The 27,190-nt window shown below is 41.6% G+C and overlaps 5 protein-coding genes across 5 annotated transcripts; 1 reads left to right on the forward strand and 4 right to left on the reverse strand.

Moving 5' to 3' along the window:
• Window positions 1–1,247: 1,247 nt before the first annotated feature.
• Window positions 1,248–4,715, forward strand: EAE98_001432 (uncharacterized protein). Its single transcript, XM_038949051.1, has 4 exons — window positions 1,248–1,663; window positions 1,722–1,736; window positions 1,818–2,505; window positions 2,557–4,715. The coding sequence occupies exons 1-4, from the start codon at window positions 1,529–1,531 to the stop codon at window positions 4,263–4,265; spliced, it is 2,547 nt and encodes an 848-aa protein (XP_038814036.1). The 5' UTR covers window positions 1,248–1,528; the 3' UTR covers window positions 4,266–4,715.
• Window positions 4,716–7,143: 2,428 nt separating this feature from the next.
• On the reverse strand, window positions 7,144–7,724 carry EAE98_001433 (uncharacterized protein; the record flags this gene model as incomplete). Its single annotated transcript, XM_038949052.1, has 2 exons — window positions 7,144–7,162; window positions 7,243–7,724. The coding sequence occupies 2 exons, from the start codon at window positions 7,722–7,724 to the stop codon at window positions 7,144–7,146; spliced, it is 501 nt and encodes a 166-aa protein (XP_038814037.1).
• Window positions 7,725–11,445: 3,721 nt separating this feature from the next.
• EAE98_001434 (uncharacterized protein) lies at window positions 11,446–14,199 on the reverse strand (the record flags this gene model as incomplete). Its single annotated transcript, XM_038949053.1, has 1 exon — window positions 11,446–14,199. The coding sequence occupies one exon, from the start codon at window positions 14,197–14,199 to the stop codon at window positions 11,446–11,448; it is 2,754 nt and encodes a 917-aa protein (XP_038814038.1).
• Window positions 14,200–16,586: 2,387 nt separating this feature from the next.
• On the reverse strand, window positions 16,587–17,413 carry EAE98_001435 (uncharacterized protein; the record flags this gene model as incomplete). Its single annotated transcript, XM_038949054.1, has 2 exons — window positions 16,587–17,285; window positions 17,345–17,413. The coding sequence occupies 2 exons, from the start codon at window positions 17,411–17,413 to the stop codon at window positions 16,587–16,589; spliced, it is 768 nt and encodes a 255-aa protein (XP_038814039.1).
• Window positions 17,414–24,119: 6,706 nt separating this feature from the next.
• Window positions 24,120–26,018, reverse strand: EAE98_001436 (uncharacterized protein; the record flags this gene model as incomplete). The annotated part of the gene is made up of 1 exon (XM_038949055.1): window positions 24,120–26,018. The coding sequence occupies one exon, from the start codon at window positions 26,016–26,018 to the stop codon at window positions 24,120–24,122; it is 1,899 nt and encodes a 632-aa protein (XP_038814040.1).
• Between the last annotated feature and the right edge of the window lie 1,172 nt (window positions 26,019–27,190).

Here is a 27,190-nt window from a genome sequence, read left to right on the forward strand (position 1 = left end):
AAGCTAGCTCTGCCTTGCAAATGTGAGTAAACATATGAGTAAACATACATCATCAGTCCCAGTCCATGAATGAAGCGAGATCCGGCCGGAGACGAAAGGAAGATGTAGGGCAAGCGGGTATCCGGATTCATCTTGCGTCGTGCATATCGTATGCGTAGGCTCATGCATGGTCTAATGCAGATGGCTGAATTGAGAATAATGTGCTTTTGGTGGCTGCGTTTTAATGGTCATGAGAAACGATTGATTGAAGGAGATGCCCGAGGATGCATGGTGAGGGGTCAAAAAGGGCTAGGAGAGGAGAGCTGGAAAGGGCTGGAAAGGAAATTTATTGGTTGGTGACAATGTGACAATGGTAAGGTGAGGTGGTATTGGGTTGTGTTGGGGATAGTGAGGGAGTGAGGTTAAGGCATAAGATCTCTTGGAACTTGGAATACTTTGATGTGAAGGATGGATGGGTGCGTGGTGTGGAGTGGTGTGGGGTGGTGTATCGTTGGCTCTGCGAGGTAAGCTCGTAAGGTAGGCTAATTGGCAGATGTATGTAGATTGATATTGGATTGACGATGAGACGAATGCGGTATAGAATATACTACTGTACTGGACTGGGTAGGTAGGTAGGTAATTGTCGGGACGGGTCACGGAAGGTACTTCATACAGTGGAGAAGAAATATGGGATGGGGCATACTAGATTCATTGCATCTTCGATCTTTTAAATGTCTACATTTTGACAGGATTTCAATCAATGCAATGTATTCTCAGCATGACTGATAGAGTGACGGCAGCGGTGATTATCCTAAGCTTTTAATGATTACGAGTACCTCCCTAGGTAGTATTGAATCTATATCATCGGAAGATATGGAAAGAGGGGCAATGAGATGTGAAATGTGATGGCCTCGCAACCAATGACCGAATACAGTAGATGCGACGTATATCTTCATATTTTGACAATGTTGCTGCGCTGCTCTCTTGTGCTGGAATAATGTAAATGTCAATGAATCCACAGATATCTACATACCTAGGTAGGTAGTATACAAATACATACAAATACCTATTGTATACACAAATAGATAGTCTGCAAGATGATATAATGGTTTGGTGTTCTTCACCACAGTCGGCTAAAGATAAAGAAAAGCACGAGCCACACTTCCTCACATTTTGTTAATGCGCCACAGCTCTTATCCGCAGAAGTGGCCACCTGGGCAGTTCTACATCGTACCTACCCGTGGACCTACCTATACCACAGCACTGACTACACTAGGTAACTACATCATATGAACTTCAATCAGGACATATCAATTTCATTCATAAGAAGATGATTAATATGAGAATGGGCACTTGATCCACGTCTGAGAATATCTGCAAAGAGTATCCATACTGTCATTTTTGAAATCATCCGGTTGTCGCGTATCTATCAAGCATTAGGTTGGCGTAGAGCACGCCACATATACATATAGCTTGAAGCTGCTGAGCTACAGAGCTGCCCATCTACCAACTTTACGGGGTCGTAGGTGAAAAGCTCAACACAGGCACAATGGGTTCAAGACTTGCTTGGTATGCTGGTATATCCACTGCTTTGGCAGCTGCAGTGGTTCTTTCTGCGTTTAATCAGCGCGCAAACTTCTACTCAGCATGTGTCTACCTGGCGCAGAGCAATTTGTGTCTTATGGTACGTAGTTCCCGAGCTTCGAACTCTTGAGTCGATGAACATGGCTGACCTTTCCTAGATCCTAATCAATCTGGTATGCTTTAGACCCAGATCTCTCATTTCTACGATCTGCGATATCACCCCGCCGAAGCTTCCGATTGCTGACAGGTCTTAGATTCTATTCGTCTTTTCTAGTTTCATGTATGGACTTCAACGACTTTGCTACGGCCCTCTCCGTCCGATCGAAATCGAGCAGTTATATGAGAAAGCTTGGTTCGCCATCACAGAAACATGTCTCGCCATGACCATATTCAGAGAAGAGGTTGGAGCTTGGTTTCTCGTCATGTTTGTCGCTCTTCTTACCGGCAAAGTTTGGGGCTGGATAGGAGATGGTCGAGTTGAGATTCTAGAACAACAACCACCTGCTAATCCAAAACTCTTTCATATTCGGTTGTCGATATCCTTGGCGGTCTCGGTCATTTACGATGCGTGGTTGATGAGTTATACAATCAACACGGTGATTCAACAGGCAAGGCCGAATATGATGGTTATGTTCTTGTTTGAATTTGCGGTATTGACTGTCTCAAGTTCTTCCACCGCTTGTAGATATCTCATTTCTGTAATGGAGATGAGAGTAGTCAAAAAGCAGACAGAGGAGAGATTAATTGAGAGGAAGAGAGAGGTTAGAGAAGAGAGGGCAGAAATGATCAGACAAAGGGAAATTGCGCGCGCGGAAGCTGGCGAAAATTATGAAGAGCCTACAACTCCTTTACCTTCGGAGGACGATGTTGAAGAAATGGATATCGAGGTTCCCGGATGGGAAGCAAAGGGTCAATGGGTTTTGACCCTTGATTTGATAACAGGTAAGTTCATATTCGTATTCTATGTTTTTACTTTTACTAACATTGAAACAGACTTCCTAAAGTTATCCATTTACTCTTCATTCTTCTTCATCCTTTTCACATTCTACGGCCTTCCTATCCACATTATGCGAGATCTGTTTGTTACGGCAAGATCATTCGTCAAACGACTCACTGCATTCTTGAGATACCGTAGAGCAACCCATGATATGAACTCAAGATATGAAGATGCGACTGTTGAGGATATTCAAAGGGAAGACACATGTATTATATGTCGAGAAGAGATGCGACCTTGGTCTGTAACAAACCCACCAGTACCTGCTGGAGCACAACCCAGGCCAGGTACTGTCAACGAACGTACAAGGCCGAAGAAGTTACCTTGTGGTCATATTCTCCATCTAGGATGCTTGAAGAGCTGGCTTGAACGACAACAAGTATGCCCAACATGTCGAAATCCTGTGGTAGAAACACCTCAAGATGCACAACCCAATGCCAATCGAAATGCAAGAGCTAATCAACCCGCTCCCGGCCAACAAGATGGACCCGCTGGTGCTGGTGCTGGACCTGTAGCAGCTCCCGCTCGTGGCCGCGGTATGCGTATGCTTAATCTTGGACCAATCAGAGTCGGCTTTGGTCAGGCTAACCTGAATGATTTCGCTGCCCTTCAAAACCCCCCAGGAGGTCAAGCGAATGCCGCAGGTGCAGGACCTAGAGTTTATGGCTTAGAACTAGGTATCCCTCGTCGAGCTCAACCTCAAGCCGCACCAGCACTTTTGGATCCTGGGCAAAATGGCGCGTTTCCACTTGACCAATTACCACAACATTTAGAAGAACTCGAACAGCAAGTCGCGCAGGAAATTCGAAACTTGCAATTGAGTCAGCAGCAGCTATTAATTGTCCAGTTGCTACAAAACGAGTTGACAAGATTGAGAAATTTACAAAATAACGCCGCGGATCCTTTGGCAGCAAACTTTCCCTTGCCGCAGATGCCTACCTTTCAGAACCCGCCACAAATCATCCCCTCATTCAGTAGACCATCAAGTCAACCACAAGTGCACAGACACAGCGCACGGTCCAATACCTCTGCAATACCATCTGGTAGTGCTGACCTTCCACCTGGAGTTGTCATACCGGAGGGTTGGTCACTTCTCCCATTAGAAAGACTACATAATGCGCCATTACCGGGTCAAGCAGCGACATCAGGGCCTGCAGCAGCATCGACATCTAATGACCCTATTATAGCCTCTGCATCTACGCAAAATGTAGTCAGCCCTACAATTGAGAGAAGTGAAGTTTCTAATAATAGCGCCACACCAATCAACACTGAACAAGTTAATTCGCAAGCCGGCTCGATTGGCTCTTCTGAAACAAACGCCATTGAAACTCCGCCCTCTATCTCGGCTGACCAATCGGCATCAACAATTTCCACTTCCACAGAGCCAGCTTCTACAAATACAAATCCATTTGTTGACCCTCCTAGTTTACCTAACTGGGGAAATTCACAACTATTTGCAGGATCAAGCTTGGCTGGGAATCACAATCTTGATGGCGCTTATTCAGTGCCAACTTCGCCTCCACATGATCGTAGTGAGAATATAAATCCTCATGTTTCTCTTGATACGATGACAGGTACTGGTGAATCAACTAGTAGTTCAGCTGAGCATAGTGAGCCAAGAGGAGATGAAGATGGTGAAATGAGGAGAAGAGAGAAAGGGAAAGCCAAGGCGGTGACGGTGGAGGATACAGTGGATGAAGAAGAGTGAGGGGACATTATGTGAGATGAAAAGTACATTGAATAATTTTAGGATTTCGTTCGACATTCACGTGCACATTGCTTATCGTGCATGGTGCATAAAGCCAGCGATCAAATGGAATCCAGTTAGAGATACATTAAGGGCGTTTGGGGAAGGAATTTTCCTGGGATTGAGGAATGGATTGGCGCATTTTCTACGTAACATGCTATGGATAGGCTTAAGGCTTAAGCATAAATTACTAGCCTAAGCATAAATCTGACGTTATACTTTACATACATGACATGGCATAAGGTTATCTTTGAGTCTGACAGCTCGGGCTCGGCTATGCTATGCTGTAGCAGAGGGATGAGGAGGGTGGAGGGTAGAGGGTAGAGAGACAGACTATAGCGATATCAAGAACCTTGCCAGTTTTGTATGATCCAGCGTATTTATAGCGGCTATAAAGAATTACAAAGTTATAAAGATAGATGATTACTTGAAGTCATATATTTAGTGCTAAGGCTGTTGAACATGACACACTTTTACATATTAATTGCATTTTATAAAGAGGACATTTCATTTTCTTTAATGCCACGAGGGTTACGTAGGGAGTAGATGTAGATATGAATGGGGAAGTCTTACGAACGAGTACTCGATACTTTGGTGCAGACCCTAGTAATTGTCTGACTTTGAAACGAGGTTTGTGTTCAGGGAGGGGAGTGGGTGCGTGATGGCTTTAATTTATTTGGTGTTTGGGTTTGGGGATTGGGGATTGGGGATAGATGATTTGTGAGGTTGGGGGCGGATTGGTTAGCTTTATGAGGTCATTGGATGGGATGGGATGCATGAAATGCATGGATGGATTTTCACTTGTACAAGAGGGATTACATAGTATATTATGGTGTAGGATGGGCTGGTTTTGGAGTGGGAGGGATGAGGTGAGGTGAGGTGATGTGAGGTGAGGTGAGGTGAGATTTGGAATCTTCAATAGAGTTCCAACGGGATAGCTGCTTGAAGCGAAGGGAGATCAGAGCCAGTTTGGAGGCAATCATGATGGTGATTCACGGTACCTGGTAGATGAATGACATGGATGATATGTGGAATGAATCCACGAGAGAGAGAAAGTCAGAGTCAGAAATCACATGTGAGGGAGTGGAGTGATTGAATTGATTGATTGATTGATTGATTGATATCAAAAGTGCTGGGCAGGTAGGCACTCGTATCCATCCATCTGTCAGGCTTTCCTTCTCGGAAACGAAACCCATCTTCCTCATAACTCGTACAAAATCAGATGCGGCGATTTCTCCGATGCGGAGGGATGGTGTGCTTCCGCGGTAATACATATTATACGTATACTATACGAGCGGCTAATTATTTCTCTTTTTTGATTGATTGAATGTTTTTTGTTTTTTGTTTTTTGTTTTCAAATAATCACCAACTGTTTTTGTAGGTAGTTATTTAATCGAGAAAAAAGCGAGTCCGAGTTAGTTATTAGCTTGGGATGGGAAAGACGTTACATTGTAACTGAAGTCTCTTTATCCGTGGCTGGTGATGGAGAATCAATTCATACCTAACCATAGTCTCGGGATTCCGATCACACCACACTCTCTGCTTACGGACTCCGGAGGGAAAGCGCTTACTGATAAGGATGGGGTAGGGTAGGATAGGATAGGGTAGGGGATTAGTGTGCCCTGGATGAGCAGGTATGCAGCCTTACCATCTTACTATCACGAAATGAGATGTACCTCCGTACCTTGCCTACCCTCGCTTTAGGCTTGAAGAGATACCCGGCCTTGTGGGTGCGGATACGAAGACCCAGTATGTTGCTTATGTAGTTGGTTTCCGGGGGGTTTTATCTACCGGTGGATTTTCTGGCGGGGAGGGATGGATGGAACCAACTGTTGGTTCTCATCTCTGCATTTATGAGTGAGGGGTGAAAACTACCATTTATTGAAGATAAACCATACGGCCCCCAGATTACCCTCCGCCGCATGCATGCAGATACATAGTCACCAACAGTCCCAACATAGTGATGAATAGCCGCAGCCGAGAAAGCCGTGTTGGTTGTTATGAGTCGACTCTCCTTTTCTTGTGCATAGATTTTGAGAATGGATTGTTCGTTTGGGAATTGGGATGAGCAGAGGTAATGTGACTGTGATGGGATACGGGCCGAGAGAACTTTTGAATATGGATAACTGTTTGATTGATACGATTTGAGTCTTACCTGATTGTCGATTTCGATGGAATGTGATTCCGAGTCTGATAGTGTCAGTCCGGATGCAGATAGTTTTGTTGTTCTAGGCCGCCCCTTTTTCTCCGATACAAGAATGCAGCGGTTCTTGTACTCCTGCTAAAGTCAATTCTATGCGCATTTTCACTTGGCTAGTTTATAGATGATTGTCTTGGTATGGCACTTCTGAGAATCATATACTTGCATACCTCCTGTATATTACTTTGAGCATAGATCTCTGCAAATCTCGTACTCTCTGTAGACAACGATGCAGTACAAAAAGAACAGAGACTTCACGGATGCGTGGGAGACTTAGTGGTTATGATGCAAGGGGAAGGGCAGATGGAAAACCGCGGGTTTGAAGCAGTATGAATAGTCATAATATCTTCAATACGCTTCAGAGAGGCCAGGCGATTTTCTCAGAGAAACTTAAATTGATAAATACAAACCACCTTTTCCAGAAAAAGTTGCCTATCCCATCAGCTTGAAAGTCATGAGAAAGAAAGTTCCAAACATGCTCTGCATTCATCTCCAAACCTTGATAGTTCCCGTACACTATTATGCACCTGGACAGAATCCATCACTACCATAGCAAAAGAAAAAAGTCTCTTGTAACCTCAAAGCTGGTGACCATCCATACCATCAAACCCACCACCAAACTATCTCCATACCTCCTAGCTATTTCTGTTCCACCATCCTATTACCACATCCAATTAGCTACCATTGAATGAATCAACAATTCGATACGATGTAAAGAGCCTACTACCTGAAGCTTACCAAGCAGCATTAAGAGCACTACAATGACCATCCTTACAGCCCTCACACAAATCCTCATTATGCGGGCCCTTGCTCTTTCCAGAATACACCGGCTTATCCATCTCAATTCCACTCCACTTCTTAAGCCGATAAGCTACCCTCTCCGCATACGAGTCATCCAGAATGGGTTGACTGAGAGTATTACAGCTCTTGCATCGCTGATAATATACTCTCCCATTGTATTTCCCCCCAGCATACATGCGTATCGTGATCGCTATCTTCTTACTCGACCATCCACTAGAGGTGCATGCACGTTTGTGACATATGAATTTGCCCATGATGTTGGTGTCGTATTCTTTGGTACAGCCGATCGGGTCGTCGATGGGATGGAATTCGAAATGGAGATTGTGCTCTGCTAGGAGGCGTGCTACGCTGTCGTGGAGGGAGGGGTACATGGACCATCTGTTTTTGGGCGTTGGTTTTCTGTATGGTGGCCAAGGCATGTTGATTCTGCGAGTGATGAGAAGGGGTAGAGGATTTTAGTTTAAGTGATTTCGGATCGAGCAAACCCTTCATTTTCCGTTAGTTTCCAGTTTGATGTAAAGACGAGTCTATTACCTTAGCCTTCCACAAAACACAAATGAGAATGATTGCACATCCAACAACACAATACTGATAGTAATCAAAGACTTGGATCACAGTCGTGAATACTTGACCTCCATTCGAGATAAGTCAGAGAAGAGAGAGGATACGAATTTATATCAAGAACCTCGACTCAACTCACCTCCCTATCAGCACACCTCTTTTCCACCCACCCAATCAAAAAAGAAACTAGCCTCGCACGACATTCGTTTGCTCTGAAATCGGCAATACCACCTCATCAGATCCATTCATCTGCTGCTAGCCAAGCTACCCCTCTCTCGACGCGATCCCGCATGCACCACCACCAGACTCGCAACGAATCATTCTCCGAGGCTGCTCAAGCTCGCGACCAGTAACATTTGTCTCCGTTAAAATATCAAAAGTACAATCAACCTCAACGATGCGACACACCTACTCAAAAGAAACGCTGATCTGATCTGACCGAATACGCGTCGTGCTTTTGATTTCCAGCAAACATCCCCATCCCCATCCCCATCCCCGTCCCCATCCACAATCCATCATCCCAACCACAAACACATACATACATACACATACATAAACAATATCTGACTGATACCAGAGCTCCGCATATATTTATTATATATACATATACACACACATATACAATTTCCACCCACAAGAAGAAAACAAGAAAACAAGACTACTTCATTCACTCTGGCAGAATAACCGATAGAGAGCGCCAGACTCCTTCTTTTCATCAATAGGTAGGTAGGTAGGTAGGTACCTAGGTAGGTAGGTAGCAGCAATTGAATGATGTATGTATACTCAATAACATAAACTCAATAACATAAACTCAATAACATAAACTCAATAACATAAACTCAATAACATAAACTCAATAACATAAACTCAATAACATAAACTCAATAACATAAACTCAATAACATAAACTCAATAACATAAACTCAACTCAACAACATAAACTCAACAACCTAGACTCAATAATATAAACTCAATAACATAAATTCCACAACCAGTCAAAATGAATCATATATATAAATACCTTAATAGGGGTTGCTGGTTTTTAATTACAGTATATAAATTGTATTTAAAAGAAAAGATTATATATATAAAATAAAACTGTATATAAAAATAAAACTATATATACAAAACAAAACTATATATATAAGGCAAAACTATATACACAAAACAAAACTATACACAAAACAAAACTATATATATAGAAAAACTATATATAAAATTAAATTATAATTATAATATTACTATATTAGAGAGATAATATTGTATTAGGAAGATAATACTATATTAGAAAAATAATATTATATTAGAAAAATAATACTATATTAGAAAAATAATATTATATTAAAAAATTAGTATTGTATTAGGAAATCGATATTAATTTAGATGAGATATATATTAATAAAAATGAATTTGATTATATAATCTAATTTAATTGAATTTAATTATTAAAAATAAATTAAATGGGTTAGTAGCGTAGTGGTAGTATATATTACCTTAGTGGGGGTTACTGGTTTTTTATTATAGTATCTCAACTATAAAAATTTATTAGAATCGTTATGCACAAAATTTAGTATATTTATAGAATTATATTTAATACTATAATAGAATCAAATATTATATTAAAATAAATATTATATATAAAAATAAAACTATATAGAAAAGCGAACTATATATAAAAATAAAACTATATACAAAAAACAAAATTATATATATAAAACAAATTATATATATAAAAACAAAACTATATATATAATAAATAAATAAATAAATAAAAATAAAATAATCCTTACTTTTCTTTTTCTAAAAAATATTATTATTATTCTTTTTCTTTTTCTTCTTTCCTTATTCTTTTTCTTCTTTCCTTATTCTTTTTATTCTTTTTATTCTTTTATTCTTTTATTCTTTTTAAATTATAAGTTGTATATACTACCACTACGCCACTAACCCATTTAATTTATTTTTAATAATTAAATTCAATTAAATTAGATTATATAATCAAATTCATTTTTATTAATATATATTTCATTTAAATTAATATCGATTTCCTAATATAATATTAATTTTTTAATATAGTATTATTTTTCTAATATAATATTATTTTTCTAATATAATATTATTTTTCTAATATAGTATTATTTTTCTAATATAGTATTATTTTTCTAATATAGTATTATTTTTCTAATATAGTATTATCTTTTTAATATAATATTATCTCTTTAATATAATAATATTATAATTATAATTTAATTTTATATATAGTTTTTCTATATATATAGTTTTGTTTTGTGTATAGTTTTGTTTTGTGTATATAGTTTTGCCTTATATATATAGTTTTGTTTTGTATATATAGTTTTATTTTTATATACAGTTTTATTTTATATATATAATCTTTTCTTTTAAATATAATTTATATACTATAATTAAAAACCAGCAATCCCCATTAAGGTACTTATAATTTAAAAAGAATAAAAGAATAAAAAGAATAAAAAGAATAAGGAAAGAAAAAAAAGAATAAAGGAAAAAAAAAAGAAGAAGAATAATAATAATATTTTTTAGAAAAAGAAAAGTGAAAATTATTTTATTTTTATTTATTTATTTATTTATTTATTTGTATATATAGTTTTGTTTTATATATATAATTTTGTTTTGTATATAGTTTTGTTTTTGTATATAGTTTTACTTTTATATATAATTTGCTTCTTTATATAGTTTTATTTTTATATACAATATTTATTTTAATACAATATTCGATTCTATTATAATACTAAATATAACTCTATAAATACACTAAATTTTGTATATCATAGTTTTAATAAATTTTTATAGTTGAGATACTATAATAAAAAACCAGCAACTCTCACTAAGGTATATACACATACCTCAATCTCCCACCGCCCAAGAAATTACTCCCGCTTTCAAAATCGATTTCTCGTAGAATGTGGTAAATGATAGATACCTACATCAAAGAACCTACATGCAATCATACCTAGTATATAACAAGTGAAACAATGCAATGCGATACAATTATTGCGTCTGGCAAGACATGTAGACATGTATTCCATGAGAAAATGCATACGCTTGGGTAAAGCTAATGCGACTAGCACGTGTTTCCAACATGATAAATATTCCATATATGTATCTGCTCTATTCATAACTCATATCGTATCATTCAACTTCATTTGTATCGTTGCCGACACATCTATCAATTTTTTTTCTCTCCACCTCACCACTTCATCACTTCTCCAATTTTCTTCCCCGAAATGATTTCAAACAGCCTAATCCGACTTTCCCATTCTTTTTAGCAAAAAACCAACACCCAAACACCCTCCTCCACGCTATACACCCATCCATCAAACATACAGAAATAAAATAAACACCAACTGACAGCTACAACTCAAATAAACAATAGGTATACAACAACCATGCCGCCCGCTCCTATGACTATGCTTATGCAATGTAAACGTAAGATCGAAAATGAGATATAAATGCCAACTCCATCTTCCCATAAACACCCTCCTTTTTCATTTCCCTTACAATCTCGCTAAAAATGCAAACCAACTGGTACTAATGCCCAACTCGTCAGTCCTGCGAAACCCCTAATCCAATACCCTTTCCTCTACCCTTTCTAATCACCTCCATTGCTCTCCCCACCGCATTTAAATCCCCCAACAAAGTGACGTGCCCTCTATCACTCCTAACCTTCCCTCCCTTAACTAATTGATACCCTTCTGGCAGCATTGCCTCTTTTGCCAAACAAACCCCATCCCCACTTGCAAAAGCCAGATTGTCATAAACGTCTGCGCACGGGATCCCTTCTTTACCTGCGACCTTCGCTCCATAAACCGTGGGTATCGACTTTCCATAAATGACTGCCAATGGAGGGTAACGATTTGCTTCCGAGATTTCGGGTCGGTGATGAAGTTCTTTTTTAAATTGAAGTGTTTCGGCTAGCGTGCGTCGTAGATAGGCAATTGCTTTGTCGCGGGGAAGAGTGACAAGAGTAGAGACCGAGGGAGCAGGGTTATAAGGTTTACCAAGGGAGTTACCCATTTGAGGTGCAAGGGTACGATCCGTACCATCTACTCCACGGAGAGCTTCTGCTGCTCGACTGGTTTTGGATTGGTCGGTTGATTGATGTCGATCATCATTTTCGTTGCGAGAATTAGATCCGAGGTATGGTGAAGAGGGTTGAGGAGTATTTGTACCGGAGCCCGAGCCAGAGTTCGAACCTGAGCCAGTTTTCTTTCCAGTTATCGTTAAATTTGATAGACTGTTGGGTAGTTGAAGATTGAGAATACTGCCAAGTCCACTACCAGATTGAGAGATTGGTGGGAGTGGTGGATCTGTAACAGGCGACCAACGATATTTGATCCAATCATCCAAATTGAAAAAGTCGACGGGATATCTTTCTCTTGTATGGAGATCAAAGAAACACTCCCCATTTTCAGGAAGGAGTACAAAACTAGTCCGTAGTGTAAAATTGACTTGAGCGGTTAATACTCTTGAACTCAATAGGACAGCATCTCCATTTCTAAAGGGACCAAGAATGTTGATACATGATTGTGGAACACCAGCATATATAACTCCACTAAACAACTCAGGCTTTTGATTCACAACATGTCTCGTGATCAAACCTCCCAGTGAATGAGCAATCACCAGAGCACCAGTGGGCTTCTCTCCATTAGGACCTGGCTGATTGGAAGGTAATGTCTCCAAGAAGGCTTTCAGCTTTCTACTTAAAAGATGCGGACTTAACCTCCAATCATAACCATAATCCCATACTCTGAGTTTCCCATTCTGTGCATTTTCGCAATTGCGAAGTCGTTTGAATAACCGCCTGGATATATCCACTGGTCCAATATTTTTAAGCATCCCAGATGGGATTATGTTTTCTTCCATTCTTTCCTCGTCCTCTGGATCCAAACCAACTTCCAGGTCCACTTTACGGAGGTTGAGTCCTACCTTGACAGGTACCCAAAGTTGATGATTTGGTGCTTTGGCAGATCGGAGTATCGATCCTCGATATCCACCCATAATTACAACATCACCCGTCAAATTTTCCATAGCCTTATCTAAAGCACTTGTAGGTTTCGTCGACGACCGAGTATTCTCACATCCAAAAAACGAATCGGATTTCGAAAAGGAGGGACTCGATTCGAGTGGCTTCTTTTTTATAACTGCTGGTAATACATCTGAATGTGCATCAGTAATTGACCTTGATCTGTACGACGCTGGGCTGGAATTCAAAAAGTTCATGCTAAAGCCAAAACTGGGTACGCGGGGCATACTTGGCATACTAGGAAGTTGTGGCATTCGAAAAGTCGATCGATCTTGAAACGAGTCTCTGATAGCTTTGACTCGAGAATTAACTTGTTCGCGGTGATTTTCGAATCGTGTATCATCACCTAGTGAGGAACTTCGAGATAAGCTATGATATAGTAATGAATCATCAGATGTTGCTCTGCGAAGAACCAATGGCCGTTCTGTTGTGTTGTTATTGCTTGCTGTACTTGCATTCTGAAGTTGTGAATTACTATGACGTTGCGATGGGTGGTATTTAGTTGTGAGATGCCCCTTTACCTGATTGTTATTCGTGGATGAGTGCCCCTCGCCTTTTAATTGACTAGGCGAGGTAGAAAAGGGGGAGAACGTGGCGCTTCTTGGCGAACTAATAGATGACCGAGACTTGTGAGTCGAACTCGTTGATGTACTAAATAAGTTTCCTACTTGAGCCATTGAAGGTAGCCCCTTTGGCAGCAGTTTTTTGAGCGCATCAGCACTGCTAGATAATGAACTTTGACGTTTCCTCCCATTCCCGTTATTGAATACACTAGCCATTGCTGATGTGCGACTATCATTTGGTGGTTCTGTAACGACAATTGGCTTGGGTCCTGCCCGCCACGGCGAAGGAGGAGATGGCAGAGGTAGAGGAGGAAGTGGTTTTTGTGAAAGGTTCGGTGATGGTGATGTCTCCAATGCCAATCCTTCTCCCTTTGTAGTTGTTGGTAACTCTTCATCGAATGGCCCATTCGCAGTTGGCTCTAATGCTAGCGGAGTCTCCGGGTCGCTGTCAAAATAACCTCCTTCTAAATTATCCATGGCGGCAGCCTTCTCTGCAGCAGGTGTTCTCGAAGTTCTCAAACGTGAAGCTGCATGACTGAGTGAAACTCCAATGATAGATTGTGCATCCTCATCTGTTATATGAGGAACTGCCATGGTTTCTGCTTCGTCCGAGAAATCATCGCTGAATTCGTACTGATCTGCCGCAATGGTCGTTGACGTTGAAGCATGCTCTGGCTCGTTGCCATTCTGAGGGGAGGATTTTGAAGCCATTGTCCGGTTCCGTCTTTGTTCCCGATTATTTCCTGCTTTATACCCTGTTTACATCAATTGTTTCTAATCCATCGTTGTTATGATTTGCAATATAAATTTGAGAAGTGGCAGGAAAGAAAAGGAAGAGAAAGCTGAAGACGTTTTCCGCTGTTTCCGGATGCGATACGATAGATACGATAAGCCGCCTTATGGAGCCTCCAACAATTTTTTAACCATTTACTAGGATATTTCCTGTTTGGGAGAGTTGTTTTTGATATATTATGATTCGTGAGAATGTGCAATTTGCTTGTAGTAGTCTAGAGCTCGAATTCTTTTTGGGAGATTGGTTGCGCCGTACACCACGACCGTCAGGAAGTCCATAGCTTCGATAGCTCGTTGTTCATCCTGCCAGTGCGTGCCAGCAAAGTCAATTCCACTTGTAGTTGACGTAATCGAGGAGTGGCAGTGGGGATGGACGGACTCGCGGAGTTTGTCAAATGTGAAAGGTTAAAGACTTTCATAATTGGTTGATTCATTATACCTACCTTTCTTCCTGCCTACCTACTTTCTCAAAGACGAATCATCAGAGATGATAGTCTTTTCATCCATATCTGGAGTGGAGAAGAAATGGAAAGATTGAAGATTATGTGAAGTGAAGGGATGTACTCTATGGGGAAGAGAGAGAGGAAAGGAAATTGCATTGCATGTGAAATCATGTGAAATCATGTGAATGGACCCTTGAAATTCTGTGTAAGGTTACTTGTATCATTGTTTTAAGATGTTTTTTTATGCGACTAATACGATGATACGATTGATACGATTAATACGATTGACACAATTGATACAATTCATACGAAATAGCCAATTAGATTCATCCCTCGAATGCTGTGTAGCCAGCCTTGCCTTGCTCATATCTATCAAGAATACGCATACGACGTATAGTAGTACACCTAGGACATCCATACATGCATACATACCCATCTCGTGCCCATATAGTCTCATAGTAAGATTATTATATACACCGTTCGAACTTCGCACAGCATTTTCTGCATTTTCTGCATTATCTACTGCCGACCAAATCTAGAGATCTTGAAGGACCTTACCTTACCTAATTAATACCTCCCGAGCCTACCTACCACCTATGATTCTATAAAATATGCGTCAACTTCTTGGCCCACCCACAATAAATGTCTCCCAAGTTCCAACGACCGGTTGCAGCGGACACCTATCCAAAATGCCGCACCCGAAGTTACCGGACTCACCGGACTCAGGAGTCAGAACTTCAGAAGCTATAAAGAATGCACTTCCTTTCCCGCCAATTCCAAGGTGACCCTTGACATACCAGGTATATCCATATCCGCATTGAACCATACGGAGTATATCGTACATATTTCTACATACAAAGTATATCCAGACATCTACATCTCTTCTGTTGAAGAAACTCCCATGTCTCAAGGGTACACCTGAATTCGGCACATCCAAACTGAAAACGGATAATATAATCAGATTTCATAATCCAATCCAATTTTTATCCAATCACAACACAAGGATTCCCTGATCCAATGATCCCATCCATCCCAATGATCCCGTCCTCTCATCCCATTCCATTCCATCCAATCCCATCTCATCCCAATCGAGTACTCCGTACACAGCCCCTCACGTTTTCAGGGGCAAGATCAACATAATTTCCTTCCAAGGTTGTGCTTGAAAGCAAAAAAAAAAATCACTCTCACACCTTACAAGTGAAACACTCATTCTTGGCGATCCGGGGAAACTTTTTTTTGTAATGAATTTCTCGTATTTTTAAGTGGTTCAATTGATTCATCATTCATCATAGTTACTCACGCGAAACTCGAGTGTCTCTCGCGGTTTCATTCAATCATGTTATCTTGTACTAGGTCATCACGATTTAATCTGATCCTGTTCACTCATTTCACGCAAGATGGAAGGTGAAATTGATGGCAATATTGAAATGCAAAATAGATACAGTATATCAAACAAATAATCTTGATTCTGAAATTAATTTACTCAATTACTTCAAGACAGGTAGGAGGGATGGCCCAGCCCAACTCTCTACTTATTAGTTCTCGAGCAATTCCGATTCTGTGTACTTCCTTGAAATGTTTCCATCCCACGATCCATACCAGTCCATGTAAATATCCAGAATTAAGAATTAAATGTTGATGTTAAAGAAAAAAAAATTGCGCGTAGGAAGAAAAAACTTCTGATCCAAACTGTCGTTGCCCAGACCAGACTCTAATAGAATAAACAAAGTAAACATCAACACCCCCGTAAGGTATCTATCCACTTTTTCGTAGACCCGAGCCAAAATTAACTTGTACCGGCGCCCGAAAATTCCATTGTGATGCAAATGCGTGAAAATTGTCGATAGGTGAGCACTCAGATGCTTACAAAAGGAAAGCAGCGAGTCCGAAGACGGCGGCGATGGCAGCTCCTCCAACTTGAAGGTTGGTGGCAGCACCGGTGAATGCAAGTGGGGTTTGGGTAGCAACTGGGGTGGTACCGTTGGCTGGGACCGAGATGTATCCAGTGGAAGATGGCTTGGCGGAAGCAGCTGCGACAGGGACGGATGGAGCTGGGGAGGAAACAACAACACCGAGGGAAGATCCAGCGGAAGAGGCAGCTGGTGTGGCGTAAGTTGGGGTGAAGCTGGCTGGCTTGCTGGAAGCTGGTGCGCTGGAGGCTGGTGCAGATGTTGCTGATCCTACTGAGGAGCAAGCAGTTGGGGTGACCAATGATCCATTGCTATCATATGGAGAGTATCCGAGGCATGATGCATAGTTGGAAGCACAAGTGGCTCGGTTTGCATCTGGAGCACTTCGGCAAGTGTTGTACTCAGTAGCACAGGTCGCGGCGCATGCATCAGCGGATGCTGATGGTGCTGGGGCAGAGGCAACTGGTGCGCTTGAAGCTGGGCCGGAGGCAACTGGTCCACTGTTGGATGGCTGACCGGCTGGGGTGACAGATGAAGGAGCAGCCTCAGTAGAAGAAGTTCTTGAGTAGATGGTGGTGGAAACTTGGGTGCTGCGAGCTGGGCAGTTGGTGACAGTTGCGGCGCAAGAGGTGATGGTGACTTCCTCAGTGACCTATGCAATGTTAGTCAGGTGCCCTCAAGTCTCTTCAATGCAATCTTGTTCAAACTCACGTAGTCAGTGGAGGTGGCAGCCATGGCGGCACCAGCGAACATGGAAACGGCGACAACGGAGAAACGCATTTTGAATATTATTTGAGTTTTTTTGGGGTTTAAAGGTGCTGAAGAGCGGTGATAGAGAGTTTACTGAAGTTGATCTGTAGAGTTTGTTCTGTAAAGAATGGACGACCGAAGTCAAAAGAAGATATTTATGATCTGGAAGATTGACTTGTTTGGATGAAGAAGAAAAGTGAATAGAGGAGGGGCAAGTCAACCCCATATAAGCTTGGGAGATTAAACAAAGATGGGAGATGGGCTTGGCCACTTAGGAGATTGACAAGGAAGAGCTGCTTTTCAGCGGTCCCATGTGGAGAGACTTTCCACACTTTCCCACCACTAGGCTAGCAAAGAATACCCAATTCGTAGTTGGATTGACAGGGGAATCACTCTCAAACCGGTAGTCGTGCAAAGTAACTTTTGCTAGGGCTAATATGTGTAGCCATTTGGCGACCAATGTATACACCGCTGACCCAAAGGCAAAGTTAGCCTCCCTTTGACATCCACTCTAATTAACAGGAGTGTGAGGGATGTTTTTCCCATTTCTCACGTTTTGGTTTCGGGGATTTCCAAACATTCGACCTATGAGAAGCTGTAGGCCTAGTTCATCCGTTCCTTGCGATTTGACGTTTCGTGGCTTGAATTTCATTGCGCACCGAAGGAAGGCCGGACCAGAGAAAATGCATGGTTTGGAAGTCTTGGTGGCTTTGTGCCGGCGTAGCGACTTCTACAGGGTCGATCTAAATTCATCTAATGCAGGAACAAGACCAATTAGCGGTTGCATTGGCTTTGGTGCAACAAGTGAGAACCCCTCGAGCCCCTATAAATTTTACTTCAACCTAAGCCTGACATTTGTCTGACTAGGAGCTCTAGGAATGATTATCCATCCCAAAAGCTCCTGCAAATGTAACTTTAAGGCGTAGGTCCCTTCTGTATCGCGATTGACTCCAGGTTTTGGTTCAATTGTTTAATCTTCTGGATTCTGGAAATCCTCCCATCTCACCATTTCATCCTAAGGCTTATCCAGAGTCACATTTAACGGTTCCACGCTTCTATTTCCAGATCATCCATGGATGGATCTTATGGATGCCCATCCAGGTGAGGTCCATATGGATATTCCTGATGATGTGGCTGTGGCTGAGGCTGATGCTTTTGCTTTTGCTTTTGCTTTTGCTGTTGACGTCCACGTTGCCGTTGCTGTTGCCGTTCTATCATGTAATCAATCATGTAATCAAAGAATCTAATCATATAATCATATAATCATGTATCGTACGGAATATCCAATACGGATGGCTGATGCTGTGTCGCTCCAGTTTACTTGAGATGATTGTTTCACAAGTTATTCCTCGACTAGAAATTCACAGTTCACCGGAGTCAGGACAGTGGACAAGTTCTCCTCATCCTCATCCATCTTCAAATCATTATGATTCAATACCCAAATTTGATAGGCTCGATGAATGAGATGGGCCCATATATTCCCATTTCCACTCACAGTCCCAGTCACTCATGATTCAAATCCCATTCTCTCCGTAATAATAATAAATCATCTGACCGTGCATGCTTTATCCCCGACTCCCAGTCGTCTGCTTTCTGCTTTCCATTTAAGCATCTTTTGGAACCTGGTAGGAAATCGTCGACTCAATTTCCAAATATATTCAATTCTCAGTCCTCATCGGGATCAGAGGCTCCAAAATTGGTTGATCATAATTTCGAATGATAATTGTATCTTGAAGGGGATTTAATCACCGTCGATGTCTCTTCAACGATGTCTATTTTCGTATCGCCATCATGGAATGAATCCGCAAATGATGCGATTTGATTGATTATCCTTACCTACTCGGAACGAAATCTCTAAGATTTGCGTTGTAAATTGCAAAATTTACAATACGAGCTTCATCGTGGTCGAATTACCCAGGTCCCAATTTCAACCAAGATAATGTTAATGTGCCGTATTCACTCTTCATTGATTAAAGATCTCTTTCGGGGTTTGTCAACTCCATAATTTCTCCCACAGAAATGAGGCCATCTCGGCCATTTACTATCGCTGTTGAAAAACCGACATGGCTTTTACAGTATTACTCGATCGACGAATTTGATACACTGGCGTCTTCTGTGCGGTTATTTCCTCCACAATACTCGAGAACCTCCCTAGCATGTAGTACCGACACCAGCGAGCTACCTAGTAACTTCCAGCTTATCGACAAATGCCAAGATATCGAAGATTCGCCGGTAGATTGTACGGAGTATCCCCCCGTGAAAAGGGGCATGACGGTGAACATGTCATACATGCTTTGAAAATATAAATGCATGGAAATGGTTTATGCAACTGTGCAAGTTCGTCATCATCTACGACTTATCGACGCGATCTTTCTTCTATTTCTGGTATATTCTAATCGCACACACCCAGTTATCGACGTTCATCTTAGTCTGGATAAGATTCAAGTCTTACCATCCCGTACGATACACTGGTTTTACTTACTTTTCGCAGTGTATGACGACAACAACTTGTGTTCAACGCCATGATCATGTCCCGAATGCAAATCACTACAGTATATCAAAACGATCGACAGATAACACTGCGTTTACTATCACTATCCATGGTCTTACAAGACGATACAAGACGACATACGTCAATCGATTGACAAAGTTCCCGTGTGTCCTCGATTAATTCATGTTGCGCGCGAGAACAATTCAACAATCCGAGAGCAAGATATATATACTATATATACCTAGGTACATGGTACATATGATAGAATTCTGCTATTTTAATCTCAAAAGGTATTCATAGATCTGCGAGTCTTGTTAATTATCCATCCATATCATCATCAATACTCAGTCTCAACAAACGGCCGTCTGGACATCGCATCATGGTTAAATTTGCGCGTCGTACAAAAAGAGTACATATTCTCACACAACCACATCTTGAGCACATACGACCATAGACTGAAGAGAATTGGGCATCCCGTCCGCTCTGCCATACACAAGCTTCAGATCGGTGGATTAGTAGTTGGGTGGGTGACCACCAGCGAATCCCCACTGTTGTATGTGAACATCTGTTTTGCCAGTCATAGTTCAATTTTGGGTCGTCGAGACGTCCCTTGTCAGAAATGAGTGTCACTGAGCCTCATTTTTACATGCGCATACCATTTGCCTTGTTTCTGCTGAATAGACTTTATTTTTCGCTCGTGATCCACCTTTGTCCTTTTTCCAGATTTTGGTGTGATTGGAAAAGCAACTTTATGTTCTATCTCAGTTTATTTATAGCAATATCGCCACCAGATCTCCGCTATAGCTAATATGCGTCCTCGTAATATTTCGCTGCGGAACTACCATCATCGCAGAAGTCTATGTATGCAGTGTCGGAGGCCACTAAGGGTTCCTCATATTTCTGGATTGATATAAGTTTTCATGGAGACGCAGTCTGAATGCCCTTTCACGTTCTGCTTGTCCTTCCTATTTTCTTGTTTCATCCTTCGGTATGTACATTCTGTCCATCCCAATACATTTTTCTTCATTTCTCCTACTTGTCGAGAGACACCTCGCTTGTTGCGTTCACGTCTCTCTTCTCAGTGAGAAGCCCCGTGTCTTACTCTCTGGTTGACGGGCTTGAGTGCGCATCATGGAACCTTGTGTCTTCCCTCCCTTTGCCATTTTCATTCATTCACAAATTGAATGAAGTAGGTGCACTGTATTATGGTACAAAATGGAAATGGGCCTGTTTAACCGGAAATCTCGAGTATGAGATCAATCGATTTTCTCATAGACACCTTGTAAAAATGACTGCCACTCATCTGATCATGCATCGTCATTTTCCATTACTTGATTCATGGGTTCTTAGGACCACAGCTACCGAGACAATAAAGTATGCTTGTTACTATGGATCATGCACTTATTTTTTGTCATGTGGTATTCAATTCACTGTGTAGTGCCTTCTCATTTGAATCTACGCTCCTGTTGTTATCATTTCTTTCTTCTAGTTGTCTGTTTTCCACTTATCACGTTGATCGTTGATACTTCAAATCCTTCCTTTGCCCGTCAAAAATCCCCCGCGTTCATTTCTTGACAGCCACTTCGGGACCCCTATGTGACATTTTGTCAAATCAAGTTTCTTGTTGTAATCGTGTTTCTTCACGAAGCCCAATACGCGTTTCCGTTCGGTTCGCTCTCTGCCTTGTTGGTTGCAAAGTGACCGGCTCAGGTGATATCTAAATATGTAAAATGATGGAGGCGTTCTCAAAAGATGGGTATTAGGTACTTGAAATCTTGGGGGTTTCTGATATTCACCTTTCGTTACTCTATCTACCTAGGGAGGCTCTTTCGGGCTGGTGCTAATATGTAGATATTATTCACAACATCCTCTTTGGTGAATTGCTCTCTCTCTCTCTCTCTGCTGGTCCCAACATGTACGAATATGGTATTCCTTCTCAGACTGAAAAGTCCTCGGGTCTTTATATAAACCCCCCAACTTTATGACTTTTACTGGTTAAGGAAGTACGAAGTACGAACTGAAATTGGATCAAGGTCTTGCGCATTGTAACGAGTCCTTGTCAACTCGTGGGAGTAGGACTATCACTTTTTAAGATATGATTGTGTAAATTGAATAGTTTACAAACGCGGGCTTTGCATAACAGTTTTGCTGCCATTCATCGTGTTGTTCACTCTGAAGCGAACTCCTCTTTGCATAAGAATCACTGTGGGGAATATATAATCTCTGAAGCGAACTCCTCTTTGCATAAGAGTCACTGTGGGGAATATATAATCTCGATCCTTAAGATCCAAGTTGCCTCAACCTGATCAAGAGTATGCAAGGTAAGGCGGTTGGTTCATGGGAAAGATAGGCGCGTCGATGGTTTGCCGCCCGTCATCTGATTATATCGTTGGGTGGAGAGGTTGTTTCCAGATTTAGGGACACTGCTTGCTGCACTAAGATTCCATCTCGTTTCGTTCCATCTTATTTCCAGTACAATAACATACTTATTATTATCATCACATCTCCGTATTCCTAAATCATGACATCTTACCTTCCTTTCTTCTACCAGCCTAAGAAATATCTACGCTAATCTGACATCCAATCAATCTCTCCCGCGATCAAAAAAACAGTATAGTAAGATCTCACAGTGTTTATCCGAGTCTATGTATCTTATTAGTCCCCCATCAGACATTCAGAACCGAGGTGAACCTGAAGAATAAAGCCGCTAGCAATCACTTTCTTCAAATTCCTTTATCCTGATCAGTTGATCCTATTTTGAGAACAAGGAAGCGAAAGAGAATATAATTAGTCGGTCCCAACATTCTTTGTTTGACGTACAGACAATTGGGATAATCTCTCTTTGTTTCATTTCCTGGTTAGTTGAGGATGAAGATGCTAGCGTCATTTGGTTTTGGTACTTGGAAATGTGAGGTGTTTAATTGGGACAGTTTCGGGGGAGCATGGATATGAATTGAATAGGAATGAGATGCGTGCGAGTAGAATGGACAGATAACAGTCAAGGAATTTATTCCTTTTTTTATACATCTATGATCAAACATCTCTCTTTTCCCTCCCTTTTTTTATACATCTAACATTTAACATCTAACATACCGTAAGAGGACCACACCATTCATTCATCTGGAATCCCATCTCCCAACTATCAACCCCCAAAACCTCTAGACCGTCGTAGTCCAGAGATAAAAACAAAGACCTCGAGATATATATCCCGAGACCTGACATTCCTTCCCGGATAACTCATGTCTCGCTATATCCTATACCCTATATCAAAGATAACCAAATTATTCGAATTTGAGGTCAAAGACAGAACGTGAATCACTAATTCTTCAAAGGGAGTGAATGAATATCTTTATTCCTCGTGTTTATTTTTATTTCTATCTTTCATCTCCATCCTATCCCATCCCATCCCATCCCATCATCTATATTTAGCACAAAGCCCCCAGGTTTCTGCAACTTCCATTTGGGCCGGGCGATGTATTGCATTCTTTTCTACATTCAGGGCGCGGTGCGGTGCGGAGGTACGGAGATGGGGTGGGATGGGAATTGTTGGTTTTACTATACGTATGGATGTAGGTAGATAGATAGATGGCTAAATTGAACGGTTCTCCGCATCACAGATTTCCGCAGCATGTTTGGGAGGGTTGGATAGATTGATAGATAGTTTGAAGATGAGATGAGATGAGATGAGTGGGATGAGTGGGATGGTAATCATTGTTATCTTTGTATTCACATGATTTTTGTGACTGAAATTCATTTGTAGATAGTAACTATAGATGGGATGGAGAAATGGTAAATCATATACCCTCCCCACCGAGCCTCAATACTTGGTCTTTCATACGGAAAGTCAATGGTAGTAATCTTAATCTTTGCTATGTTTCTTGGTAGAGCTGTCAATTTTCAATGTTGAAATCTTAGTTAGTTGATTGTGTAGATAGCGAATGGAAGTCTATTCCCATTTCAGAATTCACAGCGAGGAAGGGGGTTTGATTGATCAATACTAGTCACTCTTTCACTTCATAGATTCATGTCACTCGCAAAGCATATTATAGGCATTAGATTATATATTAATGAAATGAATTACATAAGGAGATTAAGGAAATACGATTGTCAAAGTCCAGCTCTGACAATTTTGATGCGCTGTAAAGAAATAACACTTACCGAAATCTATCGAGTCTTACCTCTTTCTCTTCTTGACAAATGAGATACTCACTTACCTCTCGAGTGTGCTGGACGTGGGAGAACAACTTACCTGGAACGACTTCGCTTGGCTGGGCGGGCCCAATCCGAGACATCGCTGTCATCGCCAGAGTCGGTGTCGCTAGAGCTGTCGCTGGAGATCGCGATGGCCTTTCTTGCGTTTCTCTTGATCTCTTCCCGAGATTTCCTGACTGGCCTGGGGCTTGGCTTGAGCTGGGGTGAGTGTCCTTCGTCGACAACAACGATAGTGTTGCCGTCAACATTTAAGATCGTCTCATCAATTTCAAACTCGGCATCTTCGTGCTCGTCAATCTCGGCTGCCTTTCGCTTGTTGTTCTTCTTTCTGGGTTGTCTAGCGATTGGAGCTTCGGAATCCGATGCATTTCCTGGAACTTGCTTGCCCCTACCAGCAACAAAAAGTTCAAGGTTATTCATGTGCTTGTCGATGGAGTTTGCATTTGGACGATTGTCCCGGAACTTTTGACGGTTGCGGGGTTCAAGCTCCAAGGCCTTTGCAGTCAAAGCATAGCTAAGGGTATTCTCGTAGCTATATCTCTGGCGAGGGGCGATAGTACTTGGGTGTGCGAGGTCTCTCTCTGCGCGGCGGATAAACTTTCCGACGACTTTCTTCATCTCGAGGTGATCTCGTGTGATAGCCATCTTGTTTCGGCCCTCGGGGAGGATACGATGATCAGGTCTAACGTTGAAATTGGCACATATGAAGGGAAAGTCGAGGAATCTTTCGAGGCAGTAGAGATGAACATGTCCGGCGTTGTGGAAAGGGTCGGTGACAACTGGGTCGGATGATTGCTCATCGAAGGCGACTCGGTAGTGTCCCTTGTGGATGGTGCCGTTGCGGACTGGGCAGTCTTCGAAGCGGCATTTGTCGGAGTTTTGATGCGAGTAGCGTGCAGCAGAATCGGATGGGACGCTTTGAACCCAGAGTGTGAGTCCAGAGTTTTTGGTGTGTCTTTGTCCCTCGACTGTGTGACCCGGATGGTTGAAGATGAACTCTTGTATCTGATTGACCGTGTAGCGAACATGTGGCTTTAACTCTCCATCCTTGGTGTACTGGAATGGATGTACGCCGGCACGATTTGGCGTTCCCCAACTTCTAGGTACTTGTGCGAGAGGAGTGTAGAACCTGGATGGGTTCATCGACTGGATATTCTTGCTACGCTTGTTTTTACCTAGTGTTGTCGCGTTGGGTTTAATCCATTTCTTCCCAGGTACCTTGATGGGTCTGACAGGAGCTTCAGGTTCCTTTGGTGCTGGTCCTGGTGCTGGTCCTGACTCGGCTTCACTTTCGTTGTCTGAGAGCGCAAAATCCTCTTGGTCATATTCATACTCCGATAAGGCAAGATCCTCTGGATCTTGCTCGATGGAGATGGCAAGAGCCTTACCTTTACCCTTGGATGTCTCGCGCTTTTTGCTTGGCTGTTGATCGAGTCCAAAGGGCTCACTGGTGTCAATGCCGCTAGCGATGACTTGAAGGATTTCATCGTCGAATTCTCTGCGTCGTTTGACTCCTTGAAGAAGTGCCGCCGTTACGTTTCGGGGCAATCGACCAGCTTGGTCAATGATGTGCAAAGGATAGGCTGGGTCAGGGAAGTCATTCAAGACAGAGTTCTGGTAATGAGGGGGGAACTCGAAAGGAGCAGGGACGTGTTGAACTGGTTGCATGGTGCCAGTGAAGCCTTGGTTAAAGAACTGAGGATTGACTGTTGCATTGTCAGTAATGTGAGGAAGGGGTAACTCAACTTGAGTGGGATTTCCTTGCATCTCTTCATCCGGAAGGTTGAGGTAATCTTCAAACTGGAAGGCTTGAGGAGGAGCTTGAACAGTCTGAGGATTGTCGACGGGGTAAATAGGAGAATGGAGCTCGACGCCATCGAGGAATTGGTATTGGTCGTCGAGAAAGTAATCGTTGTAATAAGTTTCCGACATCTTGTTGATTTAGCAGCTCAGCTGTACTAAATTGATTGAATGTAGTAAAAGGTTTTAAGTTTTTGGGGAAAGTATCTCAAAAGGCAATGCTAGAGAAGTATGTTTGGGGCTGCTAGAGGATTGTAGATGAGAATGTGAGTTGTATATGAGGAAAGAAAAGAGAGGACAATAGGGATTGTCAACGAGCTTATATGCTGAAATTGATGCTTTGTTTCTTGATTGTATTGTTATTTCTTTATGTATACATTGACAAAGAGCCCGTTGAGCGGGTTCTTTATTCTACAAAGAGATGAAAATTAAGGCAGTTGTTCAACAGAAGACGACAATGGGATTGACTCGGTCAATAAAGGAGAACAGTGATTTTCTTTATACCTCGACCACTGACAAGAGGGACGACATTGTCTTCTCTAGGATCTCGTATCCATCATATGGCTAAAGATTCGGCATCTTGAGATTTCCCTTGCTCTTCTGACCTACCTGTTTGATTGTTGTATAGCCTAGATGGCATCGATGTAGAACGGGCGTCTTGATACGACTGAGCCATACTGTTCAATCAAAAGGGTTTGATTCAATTCTGCAGTATGTACTAGCTCACTATGGTGGCATGATATTTGCAGCGGAAAACACAATTGGCAGCTTGTGATTCCCCCCAAGCGGGTTGCAAGAATTGCCGTAAAAATTTTACTAGTTGAAGAACTTTTTGAGAATTAGCTTGCGTTTCAACAATATGAACGAGGCAATTCAGAATGAGGTTTGAACAACAATAATCAGAAGGTCTCCAAGATAATCAACATACAGCACGAGGCCGTTCAGAACAGGTCTGTGTATCTTGTTTGTAACATCATGTTGTTGTAGGTAAGAATGGGAAAGAATGAATTATGGACAAAGAGGGAATAAATATAGACATACCAATAATAAAGAAACTGTTAACATGACTGAATAAGTCATGAAAATAGCACTATAGCACAGATCTTACGATCAAAAGTCGGGGCCCTATTAGTAAATCCTCCAATTGAGGTTCTGGCGGATGTTCAAGGCGCAGATATGGACAAAATTGATGGAGGAGCTTCTCCACCATTTCAACAATCGAATGAATCCATTTCGAAGATTGTAACAATTGGGAATGAAGCAAAGATATACACTTGAAGGATTCATAAACCGACAGTATGAAT

This window comes from Botrytis deweyae, assembly GCF_014898535.1.
Source record: "Botrytis deweyae strain B1 chromosome Unknown BDEW_003, whole genome shotgun sequence".
In the NCBI taxonomy this organism is placed as follows: Eukaryota; Fungi; Ascomycota; class Leotiomycetes; order Helotiales; family Sclerotiniaceae; genus Botrytis; species Botrytis deweyae.